Genomic DNA, 20,584 nt, shown 5'->3' on the forward strand with positions numbered 1-20,584 from the left:
TCCAGAGGATTGGCGCAGCACGGGAGAAGTCTTGGAGTCGGGAGTGGGAGGTACGGATTAGGGCAGAGGTTAGTCGAGGTTATCCTATCAGTCACATCCTTGATCTTCGCACCTGGGAGGCATCATATTTCTCTTGTGGTTATGTTTGGTCAGCAGATGGCTGCTTCTGTGCCTCTCAGTAGTGAGTCTGCCACCACTAGCACTCTTCTTCACTTCTTGGCTGTACTTTTTGTTGTCACTCTTGGGTGTTGCTGTGTGCACTTTTCTTCTTTGCTTGCTGGTAGTGCCTCATCCTTAGGTTTGCCATCTTCGTCCTCCACAAGGTTTTGGTATCGGTTTCTCAGTTGTGTGGTTGGTAATGTCTCCATGATCTTCTTTTTGCTTTTATTCTCATGCTTCCACTCGTCTGCTTTTGGAGGTTCTCTGACACTTTCTTCACCTTCTGTGACCAGTAGAGATGCTTCTGCTCTCTGTCAAGGAAGTCTTCATTTTCTTTGATGAGTTTCAAAGTTGCAATTCTTTCTTCCAGAACCCGCACCTTTTCTTCTAAAATGGCCAGTAGTCAACATTTCTGGCAGTTGAAGTTGGATTCTTCTAGTCAATCTCTGAACATGTAGCACGTGTTGCAGCTCACCATATAGGTTGTCACATCTGCCATGTTGCTCCTAGATCCTGCTGACTTGTTGTGTGTCTTCATTCTTGTGTAATCTATTGTGTGTATTCTTCTTGTGTAATCTCCTTTGCTTTTCCTTATTGTGTAATCTACTCAATCAGCCAAGCTTTCTTGCAATAATGTACCAGAGGCAAAAATCGCCATAATTATGGCGCGCAGTTTGGTGATGCTTTCCAAGCGGCTGGTCCTGCCTGTACCTAACGATATTCTTGAGGAGGGAGACTCTTTGCTTTTGCCACAAGGCACCTGGAATAGGAAACTGGCCTCCTCAAGCTTCAATCCCTGTTTTGCCGATGCTTTCCAAGCAGCTGGCCCGGCTGTACCTAACGATCTTCTTGCTGAGGCAGACTCTTCGCTTTTCCCAGAAGGCACCAGAAATATGCAAATTAGCCTCCTGAAGCTTTAATCCCTGGTTTGGTGATGCTTTCCAAGCAGCTGGTCCAGGCTGTATCCAACGATCTTCTTGATGAGGAAGACTCTTCGCTTTTCCCAGAAGGTACCTGGAATATGCAAATTGACTGCCTCAAGCTTCAATCCCTGGTTTGGCAATGAATTCCAAACAGCTGGTCCTGGCTGTACCCAACGATCTTCTTGCAGAGGGAGACTCTTCACTTTTCCCAGAAGGCACCTGGAATATTCAAATTGGCCTCCTCAAGCTTTAATCCCTGGTTTGGCGATGCTTTCCAAGCAGCTGGTCGCAGCTATACCCAACGATCTTCTTGCTGAAGGAGACTCCGTGTCCTCCTTGATCATCTCCCTTGAAGTCCACTTTGGCTCATACAACGACGGATGGTGTGATCTGACACTGATCTTCCTTAAGTTTGAAGTTCACTTTTAATCTTTTTAGAAGTTTGTCTGGGCTCTTTTGATACCATTCATATTATCCATCTCTTTGTCGTCAATTTTCCTCCTGTGGCCACATCCAGGGAGGTTGGCTACAGTCCCATGGAGCTTAAATTTCTGAATAATTTGTGCAACTATAGTCACAGGAACCTCAAGCTGTTTGGAGATGGTCTTATAACTTTTACCTTAGACATGTTTGTCTATAATTTTCTTTCTAATCTCCTGAGACATATCTTTCCTTCCTATACAGGCCCACTCACTGATTCCAAGATTGTAGACACCTATAATGCTAGTTAGTGGACACTGGACACACCTTGATTTAACATGTCCCTTTTGTCACATTATTTTCATGGGTACCATCATTTCTGTCCAGGCCTATTTCATGAGTTTTAATTTTTTTTTTTAATTCTGTGGAAGCATGGTTGAAAAGAAATGTCTGACTTTCATTTGTTCATGTTCATAGATTTTTGATTTATGAATACTTTTGGCAGATTCAAGTTATTTCTGTGACCACTGTGGGATTTTCTGTCATTAAACGAGGAGTACCAACAATTTTGACCACATGTGAATTTTTATGATATGCCAACAATAATGTAATCCTAAAAACCCCTTCAACCTTTCTACAAGTATTCTTTCATGAATACCATCTATTTATATAATTGCCTTGTAATGTTTTCACTTCCTGTTCTGTCCAGAGGTCACCGTATCCCAGCATTCCAAGCGGAGGAAGTTCACCGACCGCCATATTGGGACACCCATGTAAGGGGTGTCTCAATATGGAAACTGCTGCTGGTACCAACCTATTGCACGGTACCAAAGACGGAACACCGTTGCACCACACGCACACACTATACATCACACACACTCACACTCTCACACACTCACAGTCACACTCACACACTCACACACACACTCACACACACACTCAGACACTCACACTCATACTCACACACTCAGCGAATTGCACGCAGGTGCAGTGAATCATTCGGCTGATCCAGGGGGCAGATGCGCAAAGTGTCCACAGGCAGAGGAAGCTGATCACATTAAAGGGGTTTTCCCACGAACGAAAGTTCATTTTAAACATTGTCTGTGTCTGACTGTGTATGGAGCATTCCACATCTCCTGGGCAGGGGAGAAAGCAAAAGACAATACTGACATTACAGCAGGGGAACACAGATGATTCATTTTGTGAGGTAAAATATTTCACTGACTGTTTTTAAACAATATTTTACCTCACAAAATGTATCCTCTGCAATCTCCTGCTGTAATGTCAGTATTGTCTTTTGCTTCCTCCCCTGCCCAGGAGCTGTAGTATGTTCTGTACATGGTCAGACACAGGGATGAGAGAGACAGAGCACGGGGGGGAGACAGCTCAAACGGGACAGCACATGAGGGGACAACATAGCACAGGAAGGAGAGAGAGAGCAGACATAGGGGATAGCATATGGGGTGGACAGGTCAAAGAAGAGAGCACAGACAGGAGAAGTCTGCACATGAGGAAAGAGAGAGTGGATAGGTGGGTGAGGACATGGGGGGGAGAGATTCTCAATGCTGCAAAGCCTGCCCCCATCGTGATATTACCGCCCTCCTGGGCCTCCATCTAGTATAGTAAATAATAGAGTTGAGCGACTTTGGTCGGATCGGGTTTCATGAAACAAAATTTGAGTCGGATGAAACTGGTCCGACTAGGGAAAAAAAAAGACGGAGTTTCGTCCGAAACCCCACCCCAATGCAAGTCAATAGGGAATAAAAGTCGGCATTGAGTGGATGAATGTCATCCACTCAATGCCGACTTTTATTTCCCATTGACTTGCATTGGGGTCGGGTTTCGGACGAAACTCCGACTTTTTTTGCCCTAGTAGGACCAGTTTCTTCCGACTCAAATTTTGTTTCATGAAACCCGATCCGTCCAAAGTCACTCAACTCTAGTAAATAATACTCATCTGCTATTGCATTACCATTTTTGAGTTACTGATGTGAAAATAATCTCCAACTATTATTGCTTATTAAAGATGAGAAAATCATTTCTTAATTAATACAATTTTAGCCAAAGTTGCTAAAAATTTCAAATTCTGTGAAATGTTAAACGTGTTGTGCTTTAATTTGCTTGAATCCAGAACAATGCTGGCCAACTGGACAAAATTTCTACTGATTCGAGTGAATCTGGCCAAAACTAATTTTGGGATATTCATTTCTTTTTATTTAATATCTAGCTCCTTTGGTTTTTATTTCTATGCAAGACATTGCAGAAGCTTTAAACAGCAAAAGCCGACTATCTGTACATTTTATTTATTGACCTACAGATAAAATACATAAGGAGATTGACCAAGTGATTGGACGAGAGAAGGAGCCCAGGGCAGATGACAGGAACCATATGCCTTATACAAATGCTTTCCTACATGAGCTACTGAGATATAGTGATGTTCTCCCATTGGGTGCACCTCGATCAGCCACAAGGCATGTGAACTTTCATGGCTACAACATCCCCAAGGTAATCCTGTGCAATTCATGTAGTGACATCAAGACTAAGGATGGATTTTTCAAGAGGGCTTCCAACTGTGTTGGTTTCAACAATGGGGAAACATAACTGGGCAATATTCACACAGTTATGTAGATCTTCCTAAATTTCGAAACTACTAACACATTTTTTGCATTTAAAAGATTAGTGTTCTATGGTGATTTGAGGTTAATACCTAGTATAAATGAAACATTTGTTATCATTACAAGTGTGGCACATTGACCTGTGTTGCATAGCCCTTCATTAAAGAAGAGCTCCCATCTAAGTCTTTATCATCTTAATAGATTGCAGTCACTATATTTTATAGCACTCTGTACTTACAATTAGTGATGAGTGAGCATGCTCGTCACTACTAGGTACTCGCCCGAGCATCTCACTGCTTGAGATGCTCGGAGCTTGCCGAGTATTTTCAGGGTTGCTCAGCGGGAGCTCGGGTCCCCGCCCTACATGTTTGGTGCTCTTTAGAGAGCCAATGAACATGCAGGGATTGTCTGCCACATGCTATAATGCCGCAGCTATGTTGGTTGTGGCATTACAGTGACTGACTGGTCGCATAGCGTCATCAGGTCTATATGAGACCTGGGACCGCCATGCTCATCACTGTCTACTTCGGAATCAGGCAGTGCAGGGAGAGTTGCTGCTGAGCTAGGGAGAGATCTACTTGTTTTTTAGTTAGTGTAGGTATACCACAGTACATTCTGCACATATCTATCTCAACCAGCAGTCCTTATGAGGACTAATCCAGCTGCATAGATATCAGCTCTAGGCAGGCAGGCAATTTATGTGGCAGACTGCAGTGCATATAGCAAGAGGGTCCATTCCAGTTCTGTCTGCTGCTGCTTTTACAGATATTTCTAGACATAGCCCCAGGTATCAGGAGCCAGGAATAATTTTTTTTTTTGGATCTGAATCCTGATTATTTGCTTAAAAAGCAATCCAGAGAACACCGTCTTTCTGCTCCATTTGCTTGTTGACACTGGAGCATACAGCCAAATCCTTTCCATATCACAGCGCTTAAAATCCATCTATTTAAAACTGTGGTTTGTCCATCACATGGATCACATATAAGTGTGGTCAAAATGCTGCCATTTCTGTCCTCCATTTAAATTATGTTGCAGTGTGTTAGCAAAGTTACTGACACCAGGTTGCTGGTAAAAATAGTGACCTACAGGCCAGCTATTTAAAACTATGGTTTGCCTGTCACACGGATCACATATAAGTTTGCTCCATATTTGGAGAAGATGGTGCATGCAGAGGTCAAGGCCGTGAGCAAGCTGAAATTGTGTCACAACAAACACCCACATCTTCTTGCCCAACCTTCCTGTCCCAATTACTAGGGGACCGCAGCACACCACTATTGAACCCAGAGCAGTGTCAAAAGGTTGTTGGTTGGATAGCAGATAATGGCTCCAGTCACTTTGCTGCCACCACCCTGTCTTCCACACGGTCAAGTCTCAGTAGCCGTGAGTCTGTACCACATATTCTTCACCCTGAACCTCCTTCTTCCCACCAAGCCAAGTGCCCAGAGACAACTGATCCCACACTTGGACACTCCGAAGAGTTGTTCAATTTTCCATTTATAGATTCGGACCTCTCACCCGGTCCACTTGAAGCGGGGCAAGAGGAGATCGCATGTAGCAATGCCCAAATGTTTGAGCAGCCACGGTCACACAAAGGCAACGGTGCGAAAGTGTCACAATAGGTGAACAATGATGAAACACAATTGCCAGAAAGTCAGGAGAGTGAGGACAGCAGCACACAGGGGGAGGGAGGTGTAGCACCCCAACAGGCAGGAATAAGCAGTGTAGTGGCCGCAGATAGAAGGTGGGCAACCATTCCCCGCAACACCAACATGACTGAAGTTGCCAGTCCAACTGTTAGGACTTCCCGAGTCTGGTTGTTTTTTTTTTTTAAAGATTCTACCGATAACCCCAGAAAGGCCATTTGCACCACCTGCCAGGCCAGCATCAGCAGGGGTAGCAAAACGACCAGCCTGACTCCCACCAGCATGATCAGGCACATGGCAGCAAAGCACCTGACTTTGTGAGATGAGCCACAGAGTTCAGGAATAGTGTCTGGGGGTGACACCACTGCTTCTCTACTGTTGTGCGTGCAACACAATCCCCTGTCCATGGTGCACGCGATGATGCCTCCTGCCCTGCACCTGTCGTTGCACACACTCAACTAGCACCATCAATAAGCACATCCACGTCCTTGTCCCAGCGCAGCGTTCAGTTGTCCATACCCCAGTCCTTGGAATGCAAGCGCAAGTACGCAGCCAGAATCTCACAGGCCACACTACTAAATTCCCACATTTCTCGACTGCTTGCGCTCGAAATGTTGCCTTTTAGGCTGATGGGGACAGAAGCTTTCCGTGACCTGATGTTGGCGGCCATCCCCCGGTACTCGGTCCCCAGCCACCACTATTTCTCCCGATGTGCCATCCCCATATTACACAAGCACATGTCCCACATCATTATCTGTGCCTTTAACAATACAGGTACTGGGAAAGTCCACCTAACCATGAACACATGGACAAGTGCTTGTTGGCAGGGATGGTACATCTCGCTGATGGCACACTGGATTAACATAGTGGAAGCCGGGACCCACTTGGACCTTGGGATGAAACACATCCTCCCGATGCTGAGGATCAGGGTTGCCCCCACAGTCTACAACTTCTGCACCTCCTCCACCTCTTCAGCCTCCTTTTCCAAAATGACCACATCAGTTACAAGTTGGAAGAAATGCAGTACTACCTCAGCCAAGCAGCAACAGGCTGTGCTGAAGCTAATATGATGAGGTGACAAACTGCACAATGCTGAAGAGTTGTGGACAGCTCTGAAAGAACAGGCAGATCTGTGGCTGACACCATTGAACTTACAGCCAGGCATTGTTAGTATCTGTTATGTTTGTGACGATCCGCCATTTTCTTGTAGTGTTCTGGCTGCTAGTCTTTTTCTTCTGGTGCTGTGTTTGTCTTGGATCAGGTGATTGTATCACCTTTTATTAACCTGCATCTGTCTCCCATTCCTTGCTGGACAACAGTGTTATTCCGCTTGAGTTCTGGCTTGGAGCTTTGCTTTGCCTTCTGTGTGTTTAATTAGTGCAGTACTGGGACCTCTGGTTCTGCTAGTCTTAGTTTCTGTTTTCAGTTTGTTTCTGCAGCCTTCTCTTTGTTTTCTATTAGGAGGTGACCCGTTTTTGTACCCAGGCCTTAGATCTTTCAGGGATCCCCTTCCCCCTATCTATAGGTCTTTGCTTGAGTTTAACCTAGAATCGTCGGTGGGTCTATTCGCTAGGAATGGGTCGCCCACTCCATAGTAGGGTATCAGCCTAGTCACAGTGCAGGGTCAGTATTACCCCCTCCTACCCTAGTCCTGTGCTGCAGAATCATAACACTTTGTCCAGCCCGAGAAAGTATAAAAAAAAAAAAAAAAAAGCCCTCCCGGATTTCTGCAAAATGAACAGCGTTCAGGATCTCGCTCAACGCCTGCAATGGCTAACGTTGGAAATTTCCTGGTTACAACAGCACGTGAGTAATTGCCCAGGTGTCCGCAGTGAAGAGCCTAAGGTGGGTTTGCCTGAATGTTTTTCTGGTAAACGACAGGAATTTATTTAACTTAAAAATGCATGTTTACTTTATTTTTGGCTTAGACCCAAGTCTTCAGGGGCTGAATTACAGCGTGTGGGGATTATTATGACCTTATTACGAGGGGAGCCAGAAGTTTGAGCATTTTCATTGCGTCCAGGTGACCCTTGTTTGGTGTCAGTAGAAAGTTTTTTTTCTCCTATGGGGTTAATATATGACAATCTGGATCGGGTCGCTACAGCCGAGGCTAAACTCAGAAGGCTGAAACAGGGTTCTGTTGACGCTGATTGATATTGTACCCAGTTCAGACAATGGTCTGCAGAAGTCAGCTGGAATGATCCAGCACTCAAAAGTCAGTTTTTAGCAGGTCTGAATTACAGGGTTAAAGACTTACTCATTGCATACCTTGCACCTGCTACACTTGAGGCTGCCATGTAGTTAGCCATCAGGGTGGATAGAAGATTGAGAGACAGGCAGAATGAGGAGAAGTCTTCAATTCTGCTGGATCCTGTCTCTCAAGAGACCCCCGTGGACTATGGGGAACCGATGCAACTTGGGGCAATGTCCTCTTGTTCCAAGGAAAGGGAGAGAAGGTTCTCTGAGGGGCTATGCCTTTATCGTGGTAAGACTGGCCATTTTATCAAGCAATGTGAAGGTTGCATAAATCAGGGAAAAAAAAAGGGGTCAGAGTAACCCTCCTGTTCGTATTGCATTTTTACACTCTGCAGGAGTTTCTTTTTCTGATAGTTCTATCTGCCATGGTCATACTATGGATTTTCAAGTGATGGTGGACTGTGAGTCTGCACTGAATTTGATCGATAAACAATTTCTAGACAAGTAAAGATTGAGTCTGTACCTTTATCATTCCCTTTTCCTGTAGTGGCAATTGATAACACTTCGCCAAAGCATGGGTGCGTTTCTCAAAAGGTCACCGGGTTTCCACTCACTGTGAATATGGAGCACCAGGAATCTTTAGATTTGTTTGTACTTGATAAATTGCCTTTTCCAGTCGTCCTGGGGTTACCCTGGTTAAAAATACACAATCCTGTGCTAGACTGGTCGTCAAATACTATAAGATTCTGAGGTCAGGGGTGTTATGGGAAGTGTTGTGATGTACACATTGCTGCTGTGGTGAAAAATGAGCTACCTGAAGCCATTCAGGAGTTCTGGAAAGTATTTTCTGAAGTGGAGTCACAAGCTCTACCACCGCATAGAGATTGCAATTGCGCTATTTAGTTTGTCCCAGGTGCTACTTTCCCTAAGAGTCGTTTATTTAATCTGACGATCCCCGAGAGGGAGGTCTTAAAGGAATACCTGCAGACTAGTCTTGCTGCAGGTCATATAAGACCCTCCAAGTCCCCTGTGGCTGTGGGATTTTTTTGTCAAAAAGAAAGATGGGGATCTTAGGCCATGTCTGGATTTCAGGGAGATTAATAAGATCACTGTGTGCAATTCTTACCCCTTGCCGCTAATTCTGGATTTGTTTAACCAATTAGTTGGAGCCAAGTGGTTCTCTAAGATTGATCTCTGTGGGGAATATAATTTGCTGCGGATTAAAGAAGGCGATAAATGGAAGGCAGCCTTTAATACCCCAGAAGGTCACTTTGAGTGTCTAGTAATGCCTTTCCGCCTTACAAATGCTCCGGCATTCTTTCAAAATTTAATCAACGACATTCTGAGGCCATTGATCGGTAGGAGGGTTATCGTTTATTTGGATGATATTTTGATCTACTTGCCCGATCTGGAGTCACATTGGCAGAGAGTCCGCGAGGTTCTGCAGATTCTGAGAGAAAACACACTCTTTGATAAACTGGAGAAAAGCGAGTTTGCGGTACAGAAAATTAGCTTTTTGGGGTACATTGTTTCCAGTGAGGGATTTGAGATGGATCCGGTGAAAGTTCAGGTGGTATTGGAGTGGCCTAGACCTGAATGCTTGAAGTCAATTCAGAGATTCTTGGGGTTTGCTAATTATTACAGAAAGTCCATAAAGAATTTTTCTGTTATCGCCAAACCCCTTACTGATCTGACTAAGAAGGGTGCCAATACTGTCCTGTGGTCCCCTGAGGCTGTTAAGGACTTTGAGCATCTCAAGGAGAAGTTTAGCTCTGCTCCTGTTTTGATCCAGACAGATGAGACTAAGCCCTTTCTGGTAGAGGTGGATGCCTCATCAGTAGGAGTGGGGGCTGTTCTGTCACAAGAGGGAGAGGATGGGGTACATCCCTGTACGTTCTTTTCTAAGAAATTTTCAGTGGCGGAACTCAACTACAATGTTGGGAACCGAGAATTGCTGGCTATTAAGCTTGCATTTGAGCATTGGCGACATTTTTTGGAGGGCGCTAGACATCCTATACAAGTCTTTACTGATCATGAGAAACTGGTCTATCTGGATGCTGCTAAATGTTTAAATGTTTGTCAAGCTAGGTGGGCATTGGTTTTTGTCCGGTTCCATTTCTCTGTGACATATATCCCTGAGACAAAGAATGTTAAAGCTGATGCTTTATCTCAAAGTTTCTCCCCAGCGTTTAATACTGAAAAGGAGGAATCTATTCTGCAGAAAGGGATGTTGGTTGCAGCTTTTGGTTGTGAGTTGGAAAATAGCATTCTTAAAGCCCAGAATGCGGCACCAACTAACACTCCGTATGGGAAGTTATTTGTGCCTAAAGCCCTGAGGAGAGCTTTGTTTACGGAATGTCATGAGTCCTGTTTGGTGGGTCATCCAGGGATTGCCGAGACTTGAAAGTCGATCGGTCAGAGTTTCTGGTGGCCGGGGTGGCTAAGAGAAATCGTCAAGTGGATGCATCAGTGTACCATGTACGCTATGTCTAAGGCTTCTCACTCTCCAGCGGCAGGGTTGCTGTGCCCGTTAGAGGTTCCTAGTTCCCCATGGACGCATCTTGCAATGGATTTTATCACCGACCTGTCGGTCTCTGAGAGTTTTTCTGTCATCTGGGTTGTGGTGGACCGGTCTTGTAAGATGTGTCATCTGGTCCCATTCAATAAATTACACTGCGCTAAGACATTTGCCAGATTGTCAGACTCCATGGTGTCCCCACGGACATTGTCTCCGATAGTGAACCACAGTTTGTTTCTTGATTTTGGCATGCCTTTTGTGACAGACTTAAGGTTCATCTGTCGTTTTCGTCGGGTTATCAATGGAGTCCAATGGACAGACTGAGAGGAAGAACCAGGATGTTGAGCAGTTTTTGAGATGTTTTGTAGCAGACAATCAGGAGATGTGGTCAGAATATCTACCATTAGCTGAGTTTGCTCTCAATCATACGTCTTCTTCGGCTGGGTGTTCTCCTTTTTTTTGTTGTACTGGGAAGCATCCATCTTTCGGTCCTTTTTCTAGGATTGGGGCAGCGGTGCCAGAGGAGGAGAGTTTTTCTGGAAATTTGGAAAGGGTTTGGACCAGTGTGCGCCATAATCTGAATCAGGCTAATAGGAGGTCTAAGAAATATTTTGACAAGAAAAGAAGGGAGGCGAGGTTTGTTGTTGGGGACATGGTTTGGTTGTCCTTTGGGAATCTGCATTTAAAGATCCCTTCTAAAAAATTGGGGCCTAAGTTTGTAGGACTCTTCAAAGTGGTTCAGATTGTCAACTCGGCAGCGGTCAGATTGGACACTCCTTCGTCCTGGAAAATTAATTCAGCTTTTCTTGTATCTTTGCTGAAGAAAGTTGACACGTCAGATAAGGTGGCTATGTCGTCTGATCCTCCAATTGATGAGGACTGTGAGTTTGAGATTTCACGCATTCTTGATTCCAGGTGGCAGAGAGGAGGCTTACAGTATCTCGTGTCCTGGAAGGGTTTTGGTCCCGAGGACAATTCCATGGGTGAAAGCTGTGGATGTCTCAGCCTCAAGATTAATTAAGGCTTTTCACAGGAGATTTTCGAAAAAGGCTCGGCCTAGAGGATCCGGGGGATCCTCGTTAAAGGGGAGGTACTGTTAGAATCACCATTTTCTTGCAGTGTTCTGGCTGCTGGTCTTTTTCCTCTGGTGCTGGGTTTGTCTTGGGTCAGGTGATTGCATCACCCTTTATTAACCTGCACCTGTCTCCTATTCCTTGCTGGACAACAGTGTTAATCCGCTTGAGTTCTGGCTTGGAGCTTTGCTTTGCCTTCTGTGTGTTTAATTAGAGTAGTACTGGAACCTCTGGTTCTGCTAGTCTTAGTTTCTGCTTTCAGTTTGTTTCTGCAGCCTTCTCTTTGTTTTCTATTAGGAGGTGACCCGTTTTTGTACCTAGTCCTTAGATCTTTCAGGGACCCCTTCCCCCTATCTATAGGTCTTCGCTTGAGTTTAACCTAGGATCGTCAGTGGGTCTTTTCGCTAGGAATGGGTCGCCCACTCCATCGTAGGGTATCAGCCTATTCGCAGTGCAGGGTCCATATTTCCCCTCCTCCCCTACTCCTGTGCTGCAGAATCGTAACAGGCATGCTCGTGTGTGGCATTCCCTGACACCTGGTAGCAGCTCTGAGGCAAGGCGAGCTTACACACGTACCATGCCTGGCCCATGTGCTTAACCTTGTGGTTCAGCGGTTTCTCAAAACCTACCCGGAGCTGCCGGATCTGCACACAGAGACTCTTCGCACAAAAATGGCCAAATAATGTTAGCCCATCCACCATTGTCAAGGTAATCTCATGAATCGGATGAGTCCCTGACGATTGTGGATGGGCTTTGGCCACATTTTGTGTGAAGCATCTCATGTGTTATTTTCCTAAATTTCTAAAGCCATTTTGCTGTTCATGTTTCACATTGACGCGCTTTAACATGATTGAGTTTATGTTACGCTGCCTTAACTTAGACCCTCACATTCTCAAACTTTTGGGTGACAGTCTGGCTGGTGAACTTCTAGACCCATGCTACAAGGAGAACTTTTTATCTCTTATTCCCAAAGTGGGCAGGTCTACTAACATGGGTGTTAGGCATCAGGTTTCTTCCCCTGCACAGGAGGAATCCGAGCCTTGCCTTCTGCTGTCCCATTCTCGGCTGTCGTCGGCTTGGTTGCTGCTGCCACCCCTGGTTCAGCCTTGGCAATTCACAATAGCCAGCAACGAGCAGCTCCTGGGACTAAGTCCTTCTTTTGGTCTACTGAGCATGCCCGAGGGACGACCTCTCATTGGAGGTCGGAGGTCACATGCTCAGGTCCTGTTGATGCACCGATTGGTTCGCTAGGAAGGTCCCGAAAGGCTGCAGCTATAGCCATGCGCTATTATAGGAAATAATTACATACCATGTGGAGTGAGTGTTGCATGCATGTATGAATGTCTCTGGTGAATGACTCATTAAGAAACCCCTACCCTTGGTACGCATGTGTTGTGTAGCCTTGCCTGTTAGTGCCCAGGCTGAGGTGCAGGTAGGAGGCAGAGTCTGAGACTAGCATCAGGTCCAAGTGGTGGCTTGTCTGTACGCCATGGTGTGCTTGGTCGGCACTCCACAGTCGCCAGCGTCCATTGGTGAAGTCCGCAGGTGCAGCGCCGCCTGCTTAGTCGGTCTAGAGGGACTCTGACTCTGTGTCCATGGAGCGAGTTCTGTGACCAAATACTGAGCACTCACCTTGCCGAGCTCTGTAAGCTTAAACAAGCTCCGGCATTTATGTTCCGCGGTAGTGTGGCTCTGTGATGTAACAGAGTTCGCAATGTACACACCTTGTGACGTTAACCCACGTGTGTTCCTCTCTTATACCACCACATAGCGTCTGCTATTACTGAGCAGCAGTGTACCACCTCTGCACGGTGGACTGAAGGCTGCGAACACACCTTATCACCATCTTTAATTATTTGGTGCGTTCCACCAGCCCTAACATTGGGGCACTACCAGAAGGCCCTTGTTGCGCAATTATTAAAAAAAATTCCCATCTGAAAATGCTGGTGACAGAGGTCACAGTTCGGTGGACAACCAAGGAGTACAGGAGAGAGACACACAACTCCAATCCAGCAGAGGCTGGGGAACACTGTCAAAGTTCTGGGAGAATTTTCTCAGACCCTCCCATTGCACAGGCCCTGAGGCGCGGGGTACTCTCACAAGGAGAGTAAAGTTTGGGAAGATGCTGAAAGAGTACCTTGCTGACCGTACCAACGTCCTCCGTGATTCCTCTATGCCTTATAATTACTGGGTATCCAATATGGACACGTGGCATGAACTGGCTCTCTACACCTTGGAAGTACTGGCCTGACCTGCCGCTAGCGTTTTGTCAGAGCGGGTTTTTAGTGCCGCTGGTGGAATTATAACTGACAAGCGCATCTGCCTGTCAAAGGAAAATGCAGACAGGCTGACGCTTATAAAAATGAAAAAGGGCTGGATTGGGCCAGACTTCTTAAAAAGATAGCAGCGCAACATAAACTCAAATCCAGAGTCTTTTTTTGGTAGGTCTATTCCCATGCACCTCTTCACACCCACACATGGGTATACGCTTCCTGATTTTGGCTATTTGCTGTTGTCCTCCTCTCTCTTCTCCTCCTCATAATCCAACACCATATCACCAGGGTGACCATGGTCCATGATGTAACACCCACATAATTTTTTTAAAGGGTGCTTATGATGGCCGTAAAAAAAATTGGTATACAGTATGTTTATGTATACCCCCCAGGGGTAAATGTTTGTCAGTCCATACACTTAGTGCATGTGCATTACAAGAATAGGAGACCCGCTCCTTTTTAATGGGAGATTTTTTTATAAGGCCCTAATCCACGTCTCTTCCAAGGGGCATTGTAGTGCCTCCAAATTTTTGGCAGCCCTTGCATTCAGTACATTGGCAAACGCTATGGGAGACCAGCTCCTTTCTAATGGGAACATTTTTTTATGAGGCTCTCCTCCACATCTCTTCCAAGGGACATTGCAGTGCTTCCAAATTTCTGGCAGCCCTTGCATTCACTGCAGTGGCAAACACATTGTATTATGAGGCCATCCTCCACGTCTCTTCTAAGGGGCATTGTAGTGCCTCCAAATTTTTGGCTGCCCTTGCATTTACTGCAAAGGCAAACACTATGGGAGACCCGCTCCTTTCTAATGGGAACATTTTTTTATGAGGCCCTCCTCCACATCTCTTCCAAGGGGCATTGTAGTGCCTCCAAATTTTTGGCAGCCCTTGCAGTCACTGCATAGTCAAAAACTATGGAACACCAGCTCCTTTCTCATTGAAACATTTTTTTATGAGGCCCTAATCCACGTCTCTTCCAAGGGGCATTGTAGTGCCTCCAAATTTTTGGCAGCTCTTGCATTAACTGCATACGCAAACACTATGGGAGACCTACTTTCTAATGGAAACATTTTTTTATGAGGCCCTCCTCCACGTTTCTTCCAAGGGGCATATTACTGCCTCCAAATTTTTTTTAGCCCTTGCATTCACTGCATAGGCAAACATATTTTTTATTAGGCCTGCTTCCACATCTCTTCCAAGGGGCATTGCAGTGCCTCCAAACTTTTGGCAGCCCTTGCATTCACTGCATAGGCAAACACTATGGGATACCCGCTTCTTTCTAAAGGGAACATTTTTATGAGGCCCTACTCCACGTCTCTTCTAAGGGGCATTGTTGTGCCTCCAAATTTTTGGCATCCCTTGCATTCACAGCAAAGGCAAACACTTTGGGAGACCCACTTCTTTCTAATGGGAATATATTTATATGAGGCCCTCCTCCACGTCTCTTCTAAGGGGCATTGTAGCGCCTCCAAATTTTTGGCAGCCCTTGCATTCACTGCATTGGCAAAAACTATGGGAGACCAGCTTCTTTCTAATTAGAAGATTTTTTTCATGAGGCCCTCCTCCACATCTCTTCCAAGGGTCATTATAGTGCCTCCAAATTTTTGGCAGCCCTTGCATTCACTGCATTGGCAAACACTATACTATGGGAGACCAGCTTCTTTCTAATTAGAAGATTTTTTCATGAGGCCCTCCTCCACATCTCTTCCAAGGGTCATTGTAGTGTCTCCAAATTTTTGGCAGCCCTTGCATTCATTACACAAGCAAACACATTTTTTATGATGCTCTCCTCCTTGTCTCTTCTAAGTGGCATTGTAGTGCCTCCAAATTTTTGTAGCCCTGGCATTCGCTGCATAGGCAAATACTATGGGAGACCAGCTCCTTTCTAATGGGAACATTTTTTTATGAGGCCCTCCTCCACATCTCTTCCAAGGGGCATTTAGTGCCTCCAAATGTTTGGCAGCCCTTGCATTCACTGCACAGGCAAACACATTTTTTATGGGGCCCTCCTCCACGTCTCTTCTAAGGGGCATTGTAGTGCCCTCCTAATTTTTGGCAACCCTTGCATTCATTGCATAGGCATATACTCTGGGAGACCAGCTCTTTTCTAATGGGAACAATTTTATCAGGTCCTAATCCACGTCTCTTCCAATGGGCATTGTAGTGTCTCTAAAGTTTTGGCAGCCCTTGCATTCACTGCATAGGCAAACAATATGGGAGACCCACTTCCTAATAATGGGTACATTGTTTTCAATAGGCCCTCCTGTACGTCTCTCCAAAGGAATATTTGGGTGCGTCCAAATTTTGGGCAGCCCTGCCACTCACTACATACGCAATAACAGTATATAAGACCCACTGTTTAATAATGGGAACAGCAAAGCATAGCAGACTGTTGGCTCTCTAAGAATAGTGAGGGCCGACTGCTGGCCCTTTAAGAATAGTAAAGGCCGCCTGATGGCCCTGTAAAAATAGGCTTTTGACTTTCAGAGTTCCTCTTTCATAAATGAAACAGGCTGTGCCTGATGATGTGTCACACCACATGGCCAGATAAGGTTGTAAAATGTTAAAATGACATTCCCCAGTGAATGCATTTGTCTTGGTTGAAAGCAATGCTACAGCTCAAAAACGCATCAAAAACTCTATGTGAGAACATAGCCGAAAGTGTGGAGGAGTGGAGCACCCTCAGGGCAAGTAGGGTTCACTTACTCAGTACTGGGCTGGTGTATTAAAGGGGATGTGTCGCGGTGGAGGTGACCCAGTCCGTGGCCCTGGGTGTCCATGTAAAATAGGTTGAATGAATAAAGTTTATGTGTGGATAAGTTCGTGATGCCACCTGTGGTATCTGGTCAGAAGGGGACCAGTGCTGCAGTACAGATCCTCTGGGACAGATGGTGGGATGCACTAGAGATGTAATAGCTCTCCACAGGCAGAGCTGTAGTCCCAGGGCAGCAGTAGTAGATGTTGAGGTAGATGGTGTAGTGTTAGGCACAGAGATGTAGCAATGCTGAGTAAGTTGATGCAGGAACAAGGCAATGACACAGCTGAATGCAGTTCCAAAGCTTTACTCACATTTCTGGCATAGACAGGTGCCCGATTCTGTGCTGTGTCCTCCAGTTCAGGGGCTCAGCCAACTCCCAGGCAGATGGAATACACCCTTCCAGCACTCCAGCACTCCCTTTCATGTGCCTTTTCTGAGCGTCTCCTTGCTAGCGCTAATCTGAAGTACTTGTAGCTATGAATTACACTCAAGTTCCTCTCTCTTGCTGTTACTTAGAACTCCACTCACATGACAGGCAGCTGTAACCTATTTCAGGGACTCCTTACAATCATGTCCCGGCCCACACACATTGCTGCTCTGTCTTCGAGTCTTAGGTGGGAATAGAGTGATCACAACTTCTATTCCTCCAGTTTCTGCTGTAGGATCATTAGTATCACACACAGCCTCAGATATCGGCACCTGGCCTTTGGCGCATTAAACTTAGGAAAGGGCTCTGCTCTAGCTCCGATCCCAGTTCTCTCCTCCTCACGTTCCGTACTTTTCTATCTTTCTTCTAAAGAACTGATCTTTCTCTTTCTCTCTTTCCTTGCCAGCAGCTCCAGCTCACAGGAGGCTGATGCAAACACGTCCTCTCTCTCCATACCCCTCAGGGGAATGCCCTCACTTCTTGTCAGCTTTCCCCCTCTAGTGCAATCTAAGCTCCACCCACCTCCCAGCACCCTTCATGAACCAAAGCAGGGGCCATAGAGGGTACTCTGCTGTTCTAAGGTTTCCGTGCTGGGAGCAGGTGCTGGAGTCTGGTGGTCAGGTGCTACCATCTTACCTGAGTAGTGAGGCACCACACCTTCCGAGGAGGTGCAGTACCATTGTGGTGACTGAATCCTCAGGGGTGCCACATACCCCCCGTTAATCACAGCACGTCCGCGGGCTGTAAACAAATGAGAAAGACAAAGGTATTAATGGAACATACACATTTTTGATTCTTCATAACTGATAAACAACAAGAAATACAACTTCCCAATAGGGGAGGCACTTATACTTAAACGTTGCTTAACATTATTGATTTTATACTAATATTTTATCTAATAACTATGCATTCACTATCCTATTAAGTGCTTTTGATAGTAACCGTCACTAAGGTTCACTACCAATTCAAAGTGCTATTCTCCTTCACATTTTATCTGCCTTCACAGTATCAAAGACTCTTTAGTGACAACCGTCAATCTAAGGTTCTCTACTTATTATAAACATTCTTGGTCCCTAATTATCCATTCCTATTCACATCTATCAATAAGTGCTTTATGATTCACTATCATGTTACATTGCACATCAATTGGTATCTGTTACCAAAAATATATCAATATTCAATACTATAAAACATCCTATACTGTACAGACAGTACATTACAATCACAATAACATTTTTACTTGGTACAAAAACTGTAATCAATGAGAAATGTGTGTCTAGCCTGATGAAGAGACCTGAGTAGTCTCAAAAGCTTGCAATTTGTTACCATCTTTTCAGTTAGCTTTTAAAAGATATCAATGAGGATATCTCAATTCTAAATATTCTTCTGAGAAATGACAGATACTATCCCAGCCAGGGTATCTTCAAGTGTCCTTTACTTTGTGGAGGACCTGCTCAAAACCTCCAACGGTGGTCCTGGGTGGGCTGCAGGACATTCCGGTCTTGCCCTTTAGACAAATATAAAAAGAGAGAAGCCAGCGCTGCTGGTGGTCAGAACGCATAACATGAAGTGCAATGCACATATTAACATCTAACTGTATTCAATATGAGACATTTGGCAAAATATTGATCAATAAATTGAGCCACCCCGCCGCGTGCACCTGTGTCTGAGCCTGCATCGCCCTTCATCTGTGTTTGCTGGTCAGGCAATGTGTGGAGGTCAAACCTGAGATGTCTATGTTCAGACCTGGTTGGCCTTTATCTGCACTTGCTTCATCTGGCTGCACGGGAGTGATGCAGATATGCTTCAGGTACGGATTGCATTTGATATGGTCTTACCTTTAAAATATTTAGGAGGCCGTTATGGCACAGTGAATAATAAAAATGTAGAGTAGGACCCCCCACATGAGATTGCCTTGGCGCCGCGGGGTGGCTCAATTTATTGATCAATATTTTGCCAAATGTCTCATTTTGAATACAGTTAGATGCTAATATGTGCATATGCACCTCATGTTATGCGTTCTGACCACCAGCAGCGCTGGCTTCTCTCTTTTTTTTATTGCACATTGGTTTGTGGCTGACCACCACTGTTGCCGTGCGCGCTAGGTTTTGTTCGCCATTTTTTGCTGTGTTCATTGTGATGGATCTAGACTGCTGTGCACACACACAGCAGCCCCGCCCTGCCCCAGTCTTTGTTTAATTTGTGCACCTGTGTCTGAGCCTGCTTCGCCCTTCATCTGTGTTTGCTGGTCAGGCAATGTGTGGAGGTCAAACCTGAGATGTCTATGTTCAGACCTGGTTGGCCTTTATCTGCACTTGCTTCATCTGGCTGCACAGGAGTGATGCAGATATGCTTCAGGTATGGATTGCATTTGATATGGTCTTGCCTTTAAAATATTTGGGAGGCCATTATGGCACAGTGAATAATAAAAATGTAGAGTAGGACCCCCCACATGAGATTGCCTTGGCGCAGCGGGATGGCTCAATTTATTGATCAATATTTTTCCAAATGTCTCATTTTGAATACAGTTAGATGCTAATATGTGCATATGCCCCTCATGTTATGGGTTCTGACCACCAGCAGCGCTGGCTTCTCTTTTTTTTTCTTGCCCTTTAGACCCTGTCTTCTGCCACACCCAACAGGTTTTCTTCAGGTTTACTGTTATGATGAATTGATGAGACTTGATGACTTAATGTTCCTAAAAGGCACAAGTAAAACCAAGAAGGAGCACCTAAAGAGGTGCCTGACTATTGACAAATAAGAGTGTCTGGATCACTCAGCGTTCATGATCTCCACAGTCTGTGCCTAAATAGAAAAAAACTGGAAAACAGGGAAAACTTCTTTCAAATACCCTCCTGGGTAAACTATGTACATAAGTGCAAGTTCATTTCTCCTGATTAGTGTTGCTTCCTATTGACTTGAAGCATCTGGCTTTTGTTGCCTCCAGGCTAAAACTTGGGTGGTCTTCTTGATAGGGGACGGGTGACTGGCATTATCCAGAAGTACTTGCTGTAGGGCTTCATTTAATTGAGCTGCAGTAAAAGTTGCTGATTTTGGTACTACAGTAGTAGCTTTTGGTGGGGTTGCAACCTATGGCAATGCTGAGGTTGGCACAGGAGCTTTTCCCACTGCAGGGTTGTTTATTGCAGCATCTATTGGGTTTGTTGCTGTTGCCCCCTGTTGGATACACGAGATTTCTTGTTTCTGTATTAATTCTTGCTTTGGTGCCCCCTGGTGGGCAGACGAGACTTTTTGTTTTGGCATGAATTCTGATATTGGTTCTTGCGTCCCCTGCTGGTCAATTAGTTTGGTGGGAATCCTACGGACATGGAGAGCATACCATCCCCTGTCACCAAGATGGCGCGTAAAGGAGACATACTCTACCTCAAATAGGTCATGCTCCGGGTGCCCGTGGATTAGGTGGGATTCGACATCCCGCCTATTGACAAACAGATCAGGACCCCTCCTGGAGTCCAGAATAAAGCCAAACCCCGGTCAGTGTCAAACCAGAAGACCTGGCCCCATCGCATAGGGTTGCGGTGTTCCAGCTGTTCCCGCTGGACCTGCTTTTTGTGGA

The 20,584-nt window shown here is 45.4% G+C and overlaps 1 protein-coding gene across 1 annotated transcript in view; it reads left to right on the top strand.

The window, feature by feature from the left end:
• The window catches only part of LOC141052043 (cytochrome P450 2G1-like), a 177,083-nt gene that overhangs the window by 122,087 nt on the left and 34,412 nt on the right, over positions 1-20,584 (top strand). The window contains exon 7 of the mRNA XM_073549222.1: positions 3,820-4,007. Coding sequence (XP_073405323.1) covers positions 3,820-4,007 — 188 coding nt within the window. The remainder of the gene's footprint in view (positions 1-3,819; positions 4,008-20,584) is intronic.

The sequence above is a fragment of the Dendrobates tinctorius genome, unplaced genomic scaffold, assembly GCF_039654945.1.
Source record: "Dendrobates tinctorius isolate UK_male_01 unplaced genomic scaffold, ASM3965494v1 ptg000158l, whole genome shotgun sequence".
NCBI classification, from domain to species: domain Eukaryota; kingdom Metazoa; phylum Chordata; class Amphibia; order Anura; family Dendrobatidae; genus Dendrobates; species Dendrobates tinctorius.